At 44.7% G+C, this 19,436-nt stretch overlaps 1 protein-coding gene across 1 annotated transcript in view; it reads right to left on the bottom strand.

The window, feature by feature from the left end:
• Positions 1-19,436, bottom strand: part of KIAA1211L (KIAA1211 like) — a 132,417-nt gene that overhangs the window by 25,580 nt on the left and 87,401 nt on the right. Inside the window, exons 3-7 of the mRNA XM_029938502.1 lie at positions 17,980-18,148; positions 11,168-11,303; positions 10,673-10,834; positions 4,615-4,842; positions 3-610 (exon numbers count right to left, since the gene is read on the bottom strand). Coding sequence (XP_029794362.1) covers positions 3-610; positions 4,615-4,842; positions 10,673-10,834; positions 11,168-11,303; positions 17,980-18,148 — 1,303 coding nt within the window. The remainder of the gene's footprint in view (positions 1-2; positions 611-4,614; positions 4,843-10,672; positions 10,835-11,167; positions 11,304-17,979; positions 18,149-19,436) is intronic.

Here is a 19,436-nt window from a genome sequence, read left to right as displayed (position 1 = left end):
GCTCGGGCGCCTCCTGCATCGGCTCCACCTCCTTCTGGACACTTCGGTCTGGCCCATCGGGGCCGGGGGTTGTCTCCGAGGCGGTGGCAGGGTCGGCCTCGGGAGGTGTCGCGTCTCCCTCAGGGATGGCGGGGGAAAGTCGAATCTCGACGTCTCCAGAAGCACAAACCACCTCATCAGCTGTCTCCCTGGACGGGGGACATGTGCTTTCCAGGGAAAGCTCTTCCCTCTGGTTTTCGCTCTCAGGATTATGGTGGTGGTGTGGGGAACCTTCCGGCAGGGATAGGGACTCCGCGCAGGGAGCTGGGCCCGACTCGGGCTCGGTGACCTTGGGGGCGGCTGGGCGGCCGGCGGGGTCATCCTCAAGGAAGCCCTCCTCAGCGCTGGCACTGAGTGCGGGGCAGTGCTGCAGGCGTGCCCGCCTAGCCCGCGGCCCCCCAGATTGCAGAATGATGGCGGGTCCCTCAGGCTCAAGGCTTCTATCCAGTCCCACAACCTGCTGTGCAGAATTGGGGCTCTCTTCGGTGCTGACTTTGGGTAACGACTTCTCATCGTATTCCTCTTCTTCTGGGGTGCACGTCAGATCACTCAGCGATTCAGACTGTGCTCGCTACCAGAAATAAAGAGGACAAAAGACAGCATCACTATGTCGAGTATTACGAAGCATATGACCTTTGTATTTTGTTTAAGAGGAAACCCTGTGTCTCTAAAGCTGGCACTGACACGGGATGTCTCTTAATAACTCCCATATTGGTCTATTTGGAATCTTGCCTTACAAGTTCAGCTTTCAGCAGAACAGTGGCAGCTATGCGCTCAAAGTAAATGGTGCTTAAGGTTCTAGTGGCTGAGCCACAAAACCAGTGGACACTGCTCTAAAGAGTGAAGCAAAGGGAAGGGGATCATATCAGCCGGGGGTCTGCCATGCTTTACACTGCACACCTATTAGTTCATTTTCTCTTGATTCATCCCAGCAAGGAAGGATTATTTCCTCTTTGCACTTGTAGTACCGGGAGCTCAGAGAGGACCATACCTGATCAAGGCTGAGCTTATTTGCTCAGGTAAAAAGCTGGTTCTCTCTCTATGACCCTGTGCTGCCTGAGAGCTAGTTTCCCATCTCAGTGCTCTCTCTCTCTCTACAGGGATGTGCCCCAAGGTGAGGGCAGACTTGTTTGCCTAAAGGGTGATTCATATCACATCAAACACAGTCAAGAGCAAACCACAGCTTATAAGATGAAGTCCAAAAGCATAGCTGATAGGATAAAGTCCAAACTTTTCAGCTAAGTCAAAAGTCTTAAATTCTCTGGTCTTAAATTATTTCTCCCACTCCCTGCTCAAGTCAAGCCATGCCACGACCAGTGAATGTGCCAGACTCTGGGCCTGAGTGACCAGCTGGCTGCTCTTTCCCCATATCTCCAAGTGTTCTGTCAGTAACCCCCAAGAACAGTCTGAGATTCCACTCAGACAGGAAGTCTTGCCTAGTCCCTGAAGTTTATGATGCTTCTCCTCTCCCGGAGCCCTGCCAGTGTGACAATCAAACACTGCCTTGTATTTTTTAAAAAGTCTCTTGAATTTAAATTTAGTCCAACTTCCTCCTTACTGTATCCAGAGTCAGTTGCTGCTCTCTTAGGAAGGAAAGGAGATCAAAGTAGCCATGAATCATTTGAAAGCATGAGAAAATGACCAAAAGGTTGAGGGTGTTGAGGTCTATCTTTCCGTAAAAATTTTTTAATGGTTTTTTTTTTTTTTTTGGAGAGAGAGAGAGAGAGAGAGAGGGAGAGAGAGAGAGAGAGAGAGAGAGAGAGGCAGAGTGTGAGCAGGGGAGGTGCAGAGAGAAAGGGAGACACAGAATCCGAAGCAGGCTCCAGGCTCTGAGCGGTCGGCAGAGAACCTGATACAGGATTCAAACCCACAGACCGCAAGGTCATGACCTGAGCTGAAGACAGATGCTTAACCAACTGAGCCACCCAGGTGCCGTGAGGTCAATCTTTTTAAAAAGTTCAGGACATCAGACCTCCTTTCCTTGATGTTAAGAAAAGTTCAGGGAGTGTTTGCAGTAAGTTTTTTTGGTTTGCTTTTTATTTTAACATTTTCCACTGGCATCTGTTTGCTAACAGAACACAGGATAACTGGGATGTCTCTGACAACACCTAAGTGAATTCTTGCCAAGATGTACAATTATATTCTGGATTTGAAAAGAGAAATCTGTGCAAAGAAATCTACAGAAGAATTTTCAAAAGCCACAGGTTCAATAGGTGTCATGGGGCTTTTGTTACTACAGGAAATCACTAATGTTGAAACCTGTTTAGGATGTGGGTCATGCTTTAAAACTATCATAAGCCTCACTAAATGAGCATAAAGCTGAGAAGCAGGCCTGGCTGGGAGCATCCACCTTGGGCCACTGGCAGCTACGAGGAGGTAAGGGTGGAGGGCCAGGCAGGACAAAGGTGGTGTGGAACATGGACTTAGATGGACACTGAATAGAGATTCTGCAGGGAACTAAGTGATATCTGACTTGGCCTGGGCTCATGAGCTAGATACAGTAGGAAGGTTTCTGTTTGTGTTTGTTGTGTTATTTTAACATTTTCCACTGGGATCTGCTTGCTAACAGAACACAGGTAAGTGGGAACACTTGCTGCTGCCTCCCTTCCCCTCCTCTCCTGGGCCCTCACAGCAGCTTCACATGCCCTGAGAGGGGCCAGGAAACCAGAAAATTCCTCACGATTGGAAGGAGGGACCTCATGACCAAAGGGCAAAGGGGACTATGAACACTGGAAGTAGAGGGGCCTCTACCTTAGGACTCAACAGTGACTCTGGTGACCACCTCTGCCCAGTCAAAAACTTAAGGGATCCATGCTTGCTCTCTACCAAGAAGGGAAAGCAAAGAAGGAAGGAAGATATGTAAATGATAGAGTTTAAATCAAGTAATGTTTACCTGGACTGACTAAATTAGAATTTCTGCTACTCTAAAAAATGGGGTTCAAGAGCTAAGTCAAGTTCAACTGTAAGGAATGAAAGTGAGGTACAATTTTGTCCAGAGGATATCAAGACAGGATGTTGTATTGCCACCCTCTGGAGTACGAGCACAGCTTCTCTCTGCCACAAAGTCCTGAGCAGGCTGTGGCAGGTCACACCTACCCTTGTTAAGGCAAAAGACATCCCCATGGGAATAAACCCCAGACTTGAGATCAGAGGGAACTGGTTCTGTCCCTTCCCTGTGGCCCCACTCAGCATGAGGACAGGCAAGTTGGGAGTTCCTGGTCCTTGCCAAGTCCCACAGCACCAAGCCTATAAAAGCATTGGATGTGCAAGCATATATACAAGTGTCCAGCTTGCACAGGGCACATCAGCTTGAAGGTAACTACAAGTGACTTCTTTCTCCAGCCTTAGCCCCCTCTAAAGTCAACCCTGCTGGCATGAGTTTAAAATGTACCTACCTTCCACATGCTCAAAGGAAACCCCACTGTCTCCAGGAAGTACCCAGAATCCTAAGAGGTCCCAGCCTACCATCCCTGCTGAGCACCTAGCTCATCCTGGGCACTTCATCAATACCCCACAATCTTGTCTCCAGGGGAGGAGGGAGAGAATGTTGGTCTCTGAACATCTCTTTCTCAGCACTGTTGTTCTCTGTGGCCAGTCTGGCCCCACACCCTGTCCTCAGCTCCTCCAGGGCTGGGACACTGTGGGAATTAGGCAGTGGAGAAGTCTACAGTCCTATATGAACCTCTAACCTACAGGTATTATGAAGACAAAGCACTCCACAAATGAGTTCTCAGCTCCCAGAACTGTAAGCTGACAACTACACAGGCAGCATGACCAAAGAGGGATCTGTCCTCACAGGGGCACAGTCCCCATGCTATTAAGTAGGTCCTTGTCCAAGGCAGGAGTCTGCACTAGCATGTCAGCCTATCTGTCACAGGCTCATGTCCTCATTCGTTCATCCATTAAGCCAATGTGCACTGAATGCCAGCTGTGTGGCTAGCATCGCTCTAGGGGCTGGACGTAGGGCTGGGATAATGTTTCAAGAAGACTGGCAATAAACAAGTGAGCACACACATTTACAAAAGTCACTTCTGTGTGTGGCCTGTGCTGTAAAGAAAGTGAACCTGCTGGCGGGGAGGGGGACTGCTTTCTATAAGATGGTCAAGTGAGCCTATTTGGGGAGAAGACCTCTGAGCTGAGACTCCAAGGCTAAGGAGCCAGACAGGAGAAGGGTGTCTCATAACAAGAGATCAAGGCCTGAGGCCAGAGACAGCTTTGGAGGCCAAAACGTGTTAAGTGAGTGAGGGAGAGAGTAAGTGTAGGTCTTAGAGGTAGGCAGGGCCTGGTCGTGCCAGGCCTGGAGTGTGGACCTTACACTCAGTGCTGTGGGGAAGCAAGGACGCACAGCACGTAGTAGCATCGAGGGAGGTGTTGCAGAACCAAAGAACAGATGGCATGTTTATGCAAGGAAGAGACATGTCTGACGTATATTGAAAAAGATGAGCAACTTCAGCTCCTGCAGATGGTCCTACTGACCATGCGCGTTTCTCTGAAGGGGCACGTGACCCTGAGGGGAGAGAGAGGGGTGGGTGGGAATGGACAGCTGCCATGCCTGCCTGTAAGAAGCCTGATTACCGAAGACAGCCGCCTCATTTTGCTGGACCTCTGGTTGCGGGGTTTAACCAGGAGCTTGTGCTTAGCTGCAGAGTTGTCCAGGCAGGAGGAGAATTCTGGAGGGTAATCAAAATCAGCCACAGGCGCCACGCTGCTGTCCAAGGTTCGGGGTGAGACGCTGGCATCACTTGCGTTCCGGGAGATGAGCTGGTCCGGAGACTGTGGCCGGGATGGGGAAACTAAAGAGATCTTCGTGGGACAAGAAGCAAACATGCCAAGCATTAACTTCTTGGTATGAAATGGGTCCCACCAGCACATCAACTCCCTTCTTTTATGGTGCTCAGTCTTCCCATGTCGTCTCTGGGCCTTATATGGAAGGAGAGACTTAAAATCTGGCTCTCAACAGGGAGGGCTCTAGGACACTCCCTTAGAAAGGTAAATGGCTAGGGGTTTTAAATGTTGGGCCAACCCATGCAGAGAACCTACATTCCAGGCACCCTTGATGGGATAACACTGCCTTCACCTTCCTCAGCAGGTTTGGCGATTCAGACAAGACCTTCTTTCTCTGATGAAACAGACCGACCCGATTTCTCTAAGAGCAGGCTTGGTCCTGAGAGGGTGGCCCAGGGATGTGATTTTACAGGCTGGGGCAGAAGATGTGCCAAGCCCTCATCCAGTGCCCCATCAGTGCAGCTTCATTTATTCATTCTAGAAGGTTTCTGTATCTTCATGTGTCCTCTTGGAGACCTCGGGCTTTAAGTTACCATCTGAAGTTACAAATACTTTACCAGTTTATACCTTAGCAGGGAGGCACTAAATCAGGCAAGGGCAAAAGCGTTGCCAGAGAGGAAGGGGATATGGGAAGTCACATGGAAGAATGACTGCAACTGAACTTGGCAAACCCCGTGACTGAGTGGGGTCTGAGGGGGTTCTACCGCCAAGACATTTATCAGCATGAAAGAGTGTGTGAGGGGTACCCACTGTGCACCCATGAGCAAATGTAGCCCAGATGAGGGGCGAGGTGCAAGGAGAGGACTCTGGGCTTTAGTTACAACCCTACCACCTACTTCTATTCTAGTGTGGTGCTCAGTATTAGTGTCAAGTTTACATTTCTCCCCCAATGTTTTTTATTTGCCAAATTTTATGTTATCCACACAGTATTTACTATTGTGACCACTTTTAACTACACAGTTAAGTGGCATTAAGTACACTCACATTGCTGTGCAACCACCTCCAGAGCTTTTTCTCTCATAAAACTGAAACCAAACCCATTCAACAACAACTCCCTACCCCCCACTGCCAGCCCCTGGCCAGCACCACTCTGCTTTCTGTCTCTATGAACTTGACTACTCTAGCTACCTCACACTGAGTGGAATCATACAGCATTTGCCTTTTATTGTCTGGCTTATTTCACTTAGTGTAATGTCCTTAATGTTCATCCATGTTATAGCACGTGTCAGACTTTCCCACCTTTATAAAGCTGAATGATATTCCTTTGTATGGAAATACCATACTTTGTTTATTCGTTCATCCATCAATGGACACCTGCGCTGCTTCACATTATAGCTGTTGTGAACATGGGTGTAGAAAAACCTCTTCAAGAACTGCCTTTCAATTCTTTCAGGTATCTACCCAGAAGTGGAACTACTGGATTATAGAAAAGTTTTATTTTTCATTTTTTGAGGAACCTCCATACTGTTTTCCACAGTAGCTGTACCAGTTTACATTCCAAACAGTGCACAGGGGCTCCAATTTCTCCACATCCTTGCCAACACTTGTTATTTTCTGTTTCTTTGATAGTAGCCATCTTAATGAGTGCTGTGGGTTCTTTGAACACACATTTTAACTTGAGACCATCATGTTATGCACCTCACAATGATTTAGTGAGCCCCTATGAAAATGGTGTCCTCAGGAGAGGCAGCGAACAAGATGTGGGCAGCAAGAAGACACACAGGGGCACAGATACGTCCTGCTCAGCTTCTTTTCCACAGCCCTGGAGCCCCAGACAAAGCAAGGTTCCAGTAGCCTCTGCTAAACTAGGGGGCACCAGAAGGATGTCACTATTAGAGAGACAAGCTGAGGCAGGGATTGTCCTGCAAGAGAACTTCTTCAGAGAAACATATTTTCCCTGTTAACAGAAAGTTGTATTTTCTCCTGCAAGTATTAAGTTTATTCCTGCCAACTGGGAGAAGACAATTGCTAAAATGAGGGGGGAAGGGTTCTAAGTGGGCCTAATCTATTTTAGTTTTCTTGTTTCAGCGACTTGGGTTCTTACGGGAATAATGCAAGAAAAATTATTTAAAATATAAACCACAGGGCTCCCAGCTTCCTCTGTGCCTGTGGCCTTGGCTTTCACTGCTGAGTTGATGATTCAGGAAGTCACCTAAGATTGGGTAGGTGACACCTCTCCCAAGCAGTCCTCTCTCTGGGTCACCGGTAGAATGGGTACATTCCAAAGAACCTAGAGAAGCCTTCATTTTTCACCCTTGTTAGAGGAACAACATATATACAGTTGGTAAAATTTTGGGGGTTTTTTATGTGTGTGTTTTTCTGACTGTGTTTTTTTCTGACTCAAGAGACCAGGCAAGATGAGCTGCTTTGCAAATGCAGTGACTCTCGGGTAAGAATGATGACATCTTCTGTGAGGACAAGATTTGGTCAACCCTCCTATTAACCCAAAGGAAAAACCTTCCCTGCCTCCTGTTCACTAGGCTTGCCCTATGCTGGCACTGCTTGAGCAGATGGGCCTGGATTCAAACCCACTCTGGCCCCTGCACTGGGGGGAGGCAGATCCTGGCAAGGAGCTTAACTTCCCAGAAAGTCTGACCCCAATGACCTCTGTCCCCACAAAACCCCTGTACTGGCTGTCATGGTGGTCTTCCTGCTAGGGCACTGAAGTCCCACTTCTCAGTCTTTGCTGTCATTCTGAGAGTTCTTGGGGCCTGAAAAGACCAACACCTTTATGCCTGAGGAGAATGGTGAGTCCAGTCTTTGATCAGTGAAGCAACTATGTGGGTACAGGACAGGCCAGGAAAATTGACCTGTGTTTTCATCTGTGGGCTGGAAGCATTCACACTTGCCCTCCTGGCTCCCAGTTGCGCAGTCTGTCTTGAAATCTGTGCTTCTGGATGATTCTGGAAGTGAATGATTTAAAAAGTCTAACAGGAGGTACTTTATTGGAGGAATATGACTCACATAGGAAAATGGCCTGGGGTTCAGAGGCTTTTTGGGGTGTGAATCTAAGTGACAGCTACTTTACAGTGTCGTCAAAGAGAGGGGCTCACAATTACCTCACCTATTAAATTAGTTAATAATACTTTCCTTACAAGACTGTTGTTACATGGAAAGCAGCAGTTTCAGTCCTGGTATATGGTACTTGTCCAATAAATAGTAGCTATTAAAAAAAGAAAAAAAGAAGGGAAGAGGGGCTCAGCCACTGAGGAGTGGGCTGAGGGCAATGACTTGGGAACAGCCCACAGACACGAAACAGAGCCGGTGGGGCCTTTCTGGGAAGAAGCCTGTTGGCTTGCACCCCAGCTGGCCTTTCCTGGTGAGGGAAGGGGAGGCACTGACCTACCTGATCTCACAAAATCCTCTCCAAAACCCTCTGAGGACTCAGATTCCTACAGGTGACAGACCTGCCCGTCGCCTGGCTGCATAGCGGCGTGTGTGTTTCCACCAGAGCTGGGCTACTTCTCCATGTGACCTTCCCTCATCCCCCGGGACAAAGGCAACTTTGCCAGCTTGCCACACTCTACCCAGTGTTTCCTACTCAATGGTAGGACACTTAGCAGATGGCTAGTTTGATGTAATTTTACCATAAAAATCACCAACTAAATTTTTGCCAGTTGTTACCTGATGTGGCAATGAGATTTTAAAAATAATTCCATTCATTTCCTGAAAAACTCATCCATCAGGTAATATCACCTTGGCCGTGTCGTGAGATACTTGTTACAGGAAACCTTTTATCAAAATAATCTTCGTTAAAGTTTTTCTATCAAGCATGTGGGCTTGCATAAGGAGTCATCAACAGGAAAACACTGAACAGCTCACAATCTCATCCTGGTAATATTTAAGGTACCATTATATCAAATCCATGTGCTATATAAAAATATTTTAAAGGGTGCACTGTTTCCCTCTCAATCAGTCCACTGTGCCCATTTATTTTAGGGCATAAAATATGATCACCATGTCTTCAAAATCATGATAATAAAGATTATATGTGTGTGTATATATATATATATATATATATATATATATATGTGTGTGTGTGTGTATATATATATATATATTTCTTTTAAGTTGTAAAGCCTCCAATTTTAGGTTCCTGTGAAGCTAGTGGCTTGTTCAAATTACCCAATTAAGAAACTCTCAGAGCACTGCTTTGCCAGTAACAACCACCATAGGAGGAACACTGAGCAGGATGAGGCTATGGCCCTGCCCTGTATGAGTGGCTCCCAGGCAGCTAAATATGGCATGTGTGCATCATGGTGCTTTGCAGGTTTGGAGTTGGGTTCATGCCTTAATGAACGGAATTAGAAACTACCTGTTCTTCTGTGCTTTCCCAGCTCAATACAGAGAACCATGGTGCCACGAGAGCCAGAGAACTGCGGGGTGGAGTGAGAGCAAGTAAGTCAACTATGGCTCATGAGAGTCATCTCCCCAACACATGGCCCCGAAACATACAAAGCCACATCTGGTCCTGCGGCCGGGAACGCTGAAGCCACATATCTCAGAGTACAAAGGTGGGCATGTCACGTGACACCACAGGCAGCCAGAGCCTGTCAACTTTCCCCTCCAGTATTTTAAGGTATTTAGGGGTACAGGGTTGGCTCAAACTCCAGGAAGTGGGCCAGATCATCCTCCTTGTCTTCTCTTCCTTCTCTTCGACATGGGAGAGCAGGTATAGGTAGCTCACTGTCCTTAGATGCTGGTCATGGAAAAAGCAGGGACAGGTTCACCCTAGAGCAGAATTCCAGAGAGAAGAATTCTCTAGCTAGCCCTGAGTGAACCCGCAGCCCTGGGGCTTACCTATGTTCAGCTATACCACAGCCCTTCCTCTGCCTTTCATCAGTGATGCACTGGGAACCACAATTACACATAAATTAAGTAAATATTCTTTCCTTTGGTTTTGGAGGGGGATTTCTGGACATCCAAGTTGAAGTGACCCCTGAATATATTTCAGGTCAGTACAGAATCTGCAAGATGATGGTTCACAATGAAACCCTGAGGATTCACCGGGAACAGGCTTTGATCAGACCACATGTGTAGCTCCAAGAATGGACAGGGCAGGTGGGTGGCTATAAAACATGGACTCCAGCCTTAATTTGTTTTTCAAGTGTCAGCATTACACATAGAACTCCAATTCTATCCAGCCCTCAGCAAGTCTTGTCTAAAGGGAAAAATGATCATTTATGTACAAGTACATTGTATGGGCTTAAAATGGCGGCACCATGAACCTAGTGACTTACATAGGAGAAAGAGCTCAGTTTTTCCTCCTGTTTTATAATGGGGGAGGAGGGCATTATCCATGATCAGCTCCCTTGCCCTGCTGAGGTCATAAACACCCCTGCTGCCTGTCAAACTTCCCCCACTGCCCCGTTTACCTGCATGTGATGACATTCTAACCCTAGACCTCATGGCCCGAAACTCAGATCTGAGAGTCTAGATTAAGTCGTGTATGTTCACCACTCCCTTCTCCCTCCAGCCAAATGTCATGACAACAGAAAACAGATACAAAGGTGTTTTTCTTTTTTTGAGATGGGATCCCTGGTCTGGTCATCTGCTCAGACAGGAAAAACCAGGTAAAGGGTTGATTGCGTCAGACTTGTAACCATGATGAAAAATGTTACAACACTGTATCTCCTGATAAGACAGGAATTTCTGCTCAAAGAGTAAAAAAAAGTACAGCCCAAGGACTGATGATATGCTCCCACTGTCTGGGTCTGGAACACCTCCTAGCTGCATGGACCACGGCCACACACCCCCATGGGAATCTTAACAGGGGCCTCCAGAGTCCCTGACTGCCCTCTGCAGTGGACGCAGACAAAGCTGGGAGGTGGTGCAGGCTGTCACTTGCCTTTATGGTTGTGCCGGGACCGATGTCAGGCAGGGACATTTCTGGGGGGCTCCGGGGCAGACCGTCATCCTCAGAACTCATGCCGGTGTCATCTCCTCGCTTGGCAGGAAGACCCCCCGGAGGAGGGGGTGGCCCCATTTTCACATTACACTGTATTTTTAACTAGATTGGAATAAAGAACATTTGCTCTTATTTTCATCAGCAACTTATCAACAAATCTTCCTGCTCCGATTCCTTCCTTCAGGAGGTACTTTCAACACCCCTGCCTGGTGCAGTGGACTGAAGCACAAGTGCCTGCCACTGGCTCTCTTGCTCTCATCTTGAAAATGAGAGCTTATAACAGCATGAGTCAAGGTCCAGTTGTATGTAACTTGGTATGTCTGGCATGCAATTATACTTTAAGATATGTCCACTAAACCAAGCAGAAACAATTTTAAAACTTCTCAATTCATCTCTGACACACATACCAAGTGTCACTGCCAAGGAGAAGTTTACCTGTAGGGCTTTAATCCGGTCACACACATTTTCTTGGGAAAACACCCGCACAGGTCGAGTAGGATCCTGGCCAGATTCAGGAATGAAAATACTGTCGTGTGACAGGGCCCGGTTGCCCAGAGAACCCCTCGACTCCCTAGGATAAAAGAGGCACCGTGAAACTATGTTCTCCTCCATCTCTCCCTTGGGGTGCTCAGGATGAACAAAGGGGCTGGGGCTTAATGGCACATCATACAATAAGCCTTCAGCTACTTTTATTTTTTAACGGCTTCTGACTCTAGTTTATCCCAACCCTGTCAAATACCACAGTCAACTATTAGAAGCATGGTAGAGACAGGAATTTTCCTGACAGATCTGAAGACTGTGAACTCTTTTTATTACGGGAAAACCAGGGTCTGACGAGGTGTGAGGTCCAAGACAGCAGGCCTGTAGAAAGGAAGGATTGGCAGGGCACCTCAGCTGGCCGGGGAGTTGCACAGAAGCCTGGTGTGGATGCCCAGGGAAGATGAAATCTTTCCTTGTAGGCCAACATGTAGCCCCTCAGTGGGCTAGAGGCTGTGTTTGCACAGCAGGCTGAGGGCCTCTCTGATGGAGGCATCCTTGCAAGGTGGTCCAAGACATACATCCACAGGCTGGGTTTGAAATGAGAATTGCAAATTTGCAAAGCCATGCCCTCTTTTAATTACCTGATACGACCTGTGCAATCCAGCCTGTGTGCCTAGGTCCAACAGATGGTGGTCCTGCTATCATCACCATCTCAGCCCCTGTCACAGCTCTGAGCTCAAGACTTCAATTCAGAACTGAACCCAAAGGACTCATTTCACAAAATATCCTAAGAGGATGTGAGAGTTGGTTGTCAGATTTTCCTACTGGCAGTGGCTGCCTACACAATAGATGGAAGGAGATGACTGAGATCTGATGATCTGAAGGAAGGAAGGCTCCCCCCTAAGGCACTGGGCATCTTGTGCTCCACACACCCCGACTCCCAGGCTGCCCCAGGCATCCTGTCCTCTGTGAAGCATTGAAAACTCTTAAGGGTGGTCTTGCTCCACTGCAGATCACACTGTGTTGGTTAGTGATGCTTTCCAACTTCTTTCTAGCTCACAGTTGTGAGTCTGCAACTGGGGAACCTATGGCTCCCAGAAGGGTGTGTGCTTATACTTTTCAGAAGGCGCCAGGCCAAGTGAAAAAAACAGATGGGCCCTTCCTGCCCATGGCAGCTCTTGTCACAAAGATCACAGGTACACCTGGATTTCCCTCCTACAGTAGGGCAGCCCGTGGCCATACCCATTGGAAGTCATAACCACTGCCTGAACCCCTCCACTGTAAGTAGGAGTTGAGACAGCATGAAAAGGCCTCTGCAAAGATACGCAGGCAAAACCACAAAACGTCATATGTTCAAGGCCACTTGCTACATTTATAGAAGCAAAAGACTATCAACTACCCCAATGGCCCTCAGTAGGTATCGGCATAAACCATGGAACATGGTATCAGGAAGGCTCTACCACTGACCAAGTCGGTACGGAGATCTGTCCACAGGCAGCACCAGAATGCACTAAGTGAAAAATAAAGCAGAGTGCAGAACAACATGTTAGCTCTATGTAGGGTATATGAATATAGATGAACATATGTGAATAGATGTGTTCTTGGCTCTTATTTTAAAAAATAAAAATAGGTAAGTAATAAGTGAATAAAAATAGTTACCTTAAGGGGGAAGGACAAAACAAGATTAGGAGACAGGGTTTCTAGGCACTTACTTACACCTTTACAATTTTGTCTTTGAAACTATGTTAACATTTCATGTAGTTAAAAGACAAAATCAAACAAAAAGGGAAATAAGATAATCTTTAAAACTAGAAAACAAACAGAAACAAAGAAGCCTAATTTTATATCACATTGTTGGTATAACTGTACAGAGAAAAGAATGATTTAAGTGATTTTAACCTAACAACATACAAGTGGCTTTTCACTCTATATTCATAATAGGAAAAATTCCAAGAACCGAAAAAAAAAAAAAAAGAAAAGAAATTGTACTCAGTAGTTTTACTGGTAGCAATATTGATTTTTTAAAACATTTTTAAAGTTTATTTATTTATTTATTTTTGAGAGACAGAGGGAGAGACAGAGAGAGAGACTGAGAGACGGAGAATCCCAAGCAAGCTCTGTACTGCAGAGCCCAACACAGGGGCCCTAACTCAGAAACTGTGGGATCATGACCTGAGCCAAAATCAAGAGTCACTCATCCAACCGGCTGAGTCGCCCAGCCTCCCCAGCAATACTGATTTTTTAAAAAGAGTAGAGAACAATCCTTATGAATATAACCTCTGTATGGGAAAGTGGGGTAATGACATTATTATTAGTATACTGTATGATAAAGAAAATGAATAATTTTGTTAATATCACTAGGAACCAAGATTCCTAGTATAAGAGAATAGTGAACTCAAATGATCAAGGTAAAAATTTTGTCTTATTAAACTTGAACTGGAAATACCAGTCAGTGATTTACTTTTCTCTTAAAAATTAAAACATTTCCTAGTATACCTATTGAAGAAGTTTAGAAGCAATAACACCAACTATCAATCATCACCCCTGGGAGCCAGGCTGTGGCCTCTAAAGACCATCTGACACCAAAAAGAACGAGGGCCATGTGAAGAAATTGCTGATAGTAGATCTAGGACAGGAAATGTACAAAATAAACCTGGGATTTCTCATTGTACAAGAAAGCAAGGAAGGTTCAAAGACAAATGGGGTCATGTCAAAAGAACCTGGGAGCTAAAGTGAAGTGACTTCCAAAATGTAAGATGAGACACGGTGAGCATAAAAATGAATAAAGACTGTCATGGTTTAAAGCAAATGAAATATATAAAAATCCACGTACTCACAATGATGTAAACACACACACACACACACACACACACACACACACACACACAGAAAAGAAGAAAACCCAAAACTCGAGGACCAGCTCATTACTCTAAAGGTAGATTGGTAAAAGGAGAAGCAGGCATTATTCTGCTTTTCCTGGAAAAACTGCATGTCAGAGAAACCAAGGAATTGATGAAGGAAAGGTCTCCTTCGTGAAAAAATTCCAGCTAACACATGCAGATTGCCTGATAGGATTAGAAAAAACACCATTTTGCAATAAAATAATGAATGTAGGCAATGACCATAAGCAGGTGTTAAAACCACTATGCGAGGGTTTGTGGAGCAATCACACTGAAAGAGACCCCCTGAACCCACTGCTCAGTCTCAGTGTCATGAGAAGTGGGACAACCAGACAGTATGTGCCTCATGAGGTGATAGGACAGTAGGATCCCGTACACCTTAAACCTAAACCTAATTAAATATCTAGATCTATCTAACACTCTGCAAGAGATTCAGAGACTATAAAAATGAGTTCAATCATACCAAGAGAAAGCAAATCCAGAATGGAGGATATTGGACAGAGAAAAGTACCCTGCTTCTCCATCAGATCAATGACATGGAACAAAGCAGATAGCAGGGGAGCAGGAGGGAAAATCATTACAGGTTAAGAGGCTTAAAAAGCATAACAACACAGATACAATAAATGGATGTGAGCCTTTTAAAACCACAGGGTCCCATGTGGTTTGCCAGCATTAAAATGTATGTCGGCAAATGGAATTCTTTTGCCCATGGTGATGGATGAGAAGTTGCTGTAGAGTCTAGAAGATTCTCAAAGGGGCTAAAGACTGCCCCTAAGATTTTGTCCCTTACAAAGTCAATTAATTTATAACAAAGCAGGCAAGAATATACAATGAAGAAAGGATAGTCTTGGACAGCCACAAGCAAAAGAATGAAACTAAACCCCTATTCTACCCCATAAAAAATGGATTAAAGACTTGCACGTAAGACCTGGAATCATAAAACTCCTAGAAAAGTTACCACATAAGTAGTAAGTGACTTTGACATTGGTATATGACATTGGCAATAATTTCTTGGATTTGACACCAAAAGTGAAAGCAACAAAAGCAAAAATAAACAAGTGAGACTGTATCAAATTTAAAAGTTTCTGCACAGCAAAGGAAACCACCAACAAAATGAAAAGACAACCTACAGAATGGGAGAAAATATTTACAAATCACATACCTGATAAGGGATTAATATCCAAAAAATATAAAGGGCTCGTCAACTCAATAGCAAGAAAAGACAACAACAACAACAATCTGATTCAAGAGGATTTAACTGTTTAACCAAGAGGAGTTAAACAGACATTTTTCCCAAGAAGACATGCAAATGGCCAACAGACAAAGGAAAAGATGCTCAACATCACTAATCATTGAGGAAATGCAAATCTCACACCCATTAGAATGGCTATCACCAAAACACTGAGATAAATGTTGGAAAGAATGTGGAGAAAAGGGAAACTTTCTGCACCTTTGGCAGGAATAGAAGTTGGTGCAGTCACTATGGAGAACAGCATGGAGGTTCCTCAGAAAATTAAAAATAGAACTACCATAGGATCCACTGCTGGGTATTATCCAAAGGAAATGAAAATGGGATCTTGAAGAGGTATCTGCATTCCTATGTTCACTGCAGCATTATTTACAATAGCCAAAACAACGGGAAACAACCCAAGTGTCCATCCGCAGCTGAATGGAGAAAGAAGATGTAGTATGCATGTGTGCGTCTACATATATGTACATGGGGCATTATTTAGTCATGAGAAAGAAGGACATCCTGTGGGTTGTGATAACATGGATCAACACTGAGGGCATTATGCTAAGTGAAACAAGCAAGACAGAGAAAGACAAATACTGTAGGAGCTCACTTATGTAGAATCTAAAAAAGTCAGACTCATAAGAACACACAGTGGATGGTGGTTACCAGCGGCTGCAGGGTGAGGGAAATGCTGCAGACTTCCAGTTATAAGACACAAGCTGGGGAGGTCTACAACATACTTTGTACATCACAGTTATAGTGAGTACTATTGTATTCTATGCTTGAAAATTATTAAGAGAACAGATCTGAAATGGTCCCATCTCAATAATAAGTACTAATTAGGTGATGCGATGCAGGTATTAGTGCTATGTATGTATGCATATTAAATCAATATATTATCCACCTTAAACTTCCACAATGTTACATATCCATTATCTTTCAATAAAGTTGGGGGATAACAGATCTTGTCTCATCCTCTGTGCTGTTCTCTCAAAACACTGTACTTCCCAGGCTTCATCAGACCCCACCCCTAAGCCTCCTATCCTAGCATCATCCCAGTGAACTTTGGCCAGTAATTGGATACCTGGCCCCTGGTGGGAACTTAAAGATAGAAGAGGAACTGTCCCCATTTTCCATGGGCTCCAGTGACAAAGAGGAGACACACAAGTGGACAGGTCATTTCTCACAGAAACACACACACACATATGCACACATGCGCACACCCTGCTCACCTCTCTGCGGTGTTCCTGTTCCCTGATGGACTGACCACTGTATGTTCTGGTCAAGAGACCAGACAAAATGTGGTGGGGAGAGTCTTATCATTTCCTTGGGCTGGCCCAGTGAGGACATTTAATAATTAGCAATATGATCATGACAACGTCTCACTTCCCAAGAATACAGAGCACCCTGCCTAGTAAAATGTGTGTGCATACAGCCCTTCCTTGGTACTCTTCATAGAGTGCTATGTGGGTCCACCCTGCTCCCTGCGAACACCAGGAAAAACAGAAACAAAAATAAAAACCCTGGAAGAAAAACCTTGAATCTTTCCTCTTCAGTCATTTGGTGCCACCAAGTGGTCACTGTAATTTCTACTCCTCTAAAAACAGGCAAGGAGCTAAGGTGTATTATGCTAAGCGAAATAAGTCCGTAGGAGAAAGACAAATATCGTATGATTTCATTCGTATGTGGAATTTAAGAAACACAAAAGATGAACACAGGGGAAGAGAAGGAAAAATAAAGTAAAAAAAAAAGAGAGGGAGGCAAACCATAAGAGACTCTTAAATACAGAGATCAAACTGAGGGTTGTTGGAGAGGAGACAGGTGGGGTGTGAGGGGGCTAAATGGGTAATGGGTATAAAGAAGGACACTTGTTGGGATGAGCACTGGGTGTTGTTATATGTAAGTGATGAATCACTAAACTCTACTCCTGAAACCATTATTACACCATATGTTAACTAACTTGGATTTAAGTAAAATTTGTTTTAAAATTTGCATGGCAACAAATCTCCCCCTCCCCCACTTTATTCACAGAAATAACTGCTGGAAGCATGTGATTTATAACTATATTTTGATGAAGTACAAGTTCTAAAAATAAGGACTTCTTCACTAGATTTCCCCAAATTTTCATACCTATTGGTTCTGTTGTATCTAACAATACTTTTGGATGATTTTCTAAGACTAAGAGCAAGAAGCCTTCCTTCCACTCGTTTCTCCTTCTAATGGAGGATTTTTAAGTAAAAAAAATCATGGCATATATCCTAATCTTGCCACTTTCAGCTGCAGGACAATGCACAAGTTCTCCAAAATTTCTCTAAAGCTTGATTTGCTCATTTATAAAGTAACAGATCTGACCTCCTCTCCCACAGTGGTTGTAGTTCTAATAAATACAGCTCCTGGGACATAGCTGGGACCTGTACATGTTTTCCCCTAACTTTCTCCATCCCTATGTAAGAAAAGGCAGAAAATACAACTTCCCTGGAAGAGCCTCCAGTGGGATTCTCTTGGAAGGAAGGACACACAGAAATCCAGCCAGTTTCCAAGACCATGAGACAAAGTATTTGGGTCCTCCAATCCCCTCCCCACCCCCTGCTTACTGGGGCACACATGCTTGAAGGACGGACCAGGCAACTTACTCAAGTTCATCCTCTGAGTCATAGCCCACTGGCCCTGACTCAATGGCAATGACCTCACTCTTCGCCTGACTTTGTTTCCAGGTGCTATTTCCTGTGGAAGACGGTGATTCCTTCCTTTTCTTTTTCCCAAAGAACTTCTTAAATGTTTTGAACTTGGACTTTTTCTTCCCTGTGTGGAAAGAATGCATGTTAGTACTTACAAAGCATGTGTGAGGTATGCACCAGAGAAGGGCAGAAAGCAATATTTGTCTGTGCATCAATTATGCCCTCCTGGAAAATTCTTTACCACACAGAAGTCGGGAACTACACAGAGTACCATTTTTGCACACCTGAAAACAATCCTGATTTGTTTATTGTGGACTTTTCATAAGAGAGCCAAGAAAGTTCTAGAGCATGATCACAGAATCAAACCTCAAGCAAGCTTTCTCTCATTTCTTTTTCTTTTCCTTTCTTTCTCTTTTTTCTTTTCTTTCTTTCTTTCCTTCTTTCTTCTTTTCTTTCTTTCCCATTTTTGTTAAACAGATCTTTCACCTTCTTGGTTAAATTTATTTCTGAAGAGTTTATTGGGTTTTTTTTTTTAATTGTAGAGAGAGAGAGAGAGAGCAAGAGTGTGAGGGAGGAAGAGGAGCAGAGGAAGAGTGAGAACCTTAAGCAAGCTCCATGCTCAGGCATGGAGCCTGATGCTGGGCTCAATCCCAGAACCCTGGGACCATGACCCGAGCTGAAATCAAGAGCTAGACATTCAACCAACGAAGCCATCCAGGTGCCCCTAGTTTACTGTTTTTGATGCAACCACTCTTATTTCTATCACTACACATTTGTTTTGCCCATTCTTGAATTCATATAGCACATACTGTATTGTATGTGTGGAATCATATAGCATATACTCTTGGGTCTGGCTTCTTTCATTTCATGAACTGCTTCTGAATTTTGCATTGATGATGCATGTATTAGTATACATTCTTATATTAATTGCTGAGTAACATTCCATTGTACAAACAAAAGCAAGTTTTAATATCTAATATATACACAGCCAAAAACAAAAAAGTCCTGGTGAGGTAAAGGCCATGTGATAACCCATATTATTTTTTCCAAAATAGTCTTCAACTGCTTCATTTGGCATGAACATGCACACCAGGGACAACTGGAGGAGGCCCAGCTTCCTGGTGCTCAGTGGAGTGCCCGATGCCAGGAGGAGCTAACACCTCTGGGTGAAAAAAAATATCAAATTTTGGGGGAAGCACTGAGCCCCACTCTTCCATGTTTCCTGGATTGTTAGAATTTATGACACTTTGAAACACTTTGTGATCTCTTCTCTGAAGAAGCCTCCTTAAGTCTCACCCACAAACTCTACTGATAATCTCCAGGATCCTGTGACATCACATTAGCAGCTCAGGGATCTTCATTCCTCTCCTTCTGAATATTTATGAGAACTAACAACAGAAGGATGCAACATC

Source organism: Suricata suricatta, chromosome 4 (genome assembly GCF_006229205.1).
Source record: "Suricata suricatta isolate VVHF042 chromosome 4, meerkat_22Aug2017_6uvM2_HiC, whole genome shotgun sequence".
Classification (NCBI taxonomy): Eukaryota; Metazoa; Chordata; class Mammalia; order Carnivora; family Herpestidae; genus Suricata; species Suricata suricatta.
Note: the sequence above shows the minus strand (reverse complement) of the source record. Positions and strands in the feature narration are given on the sequence as shown.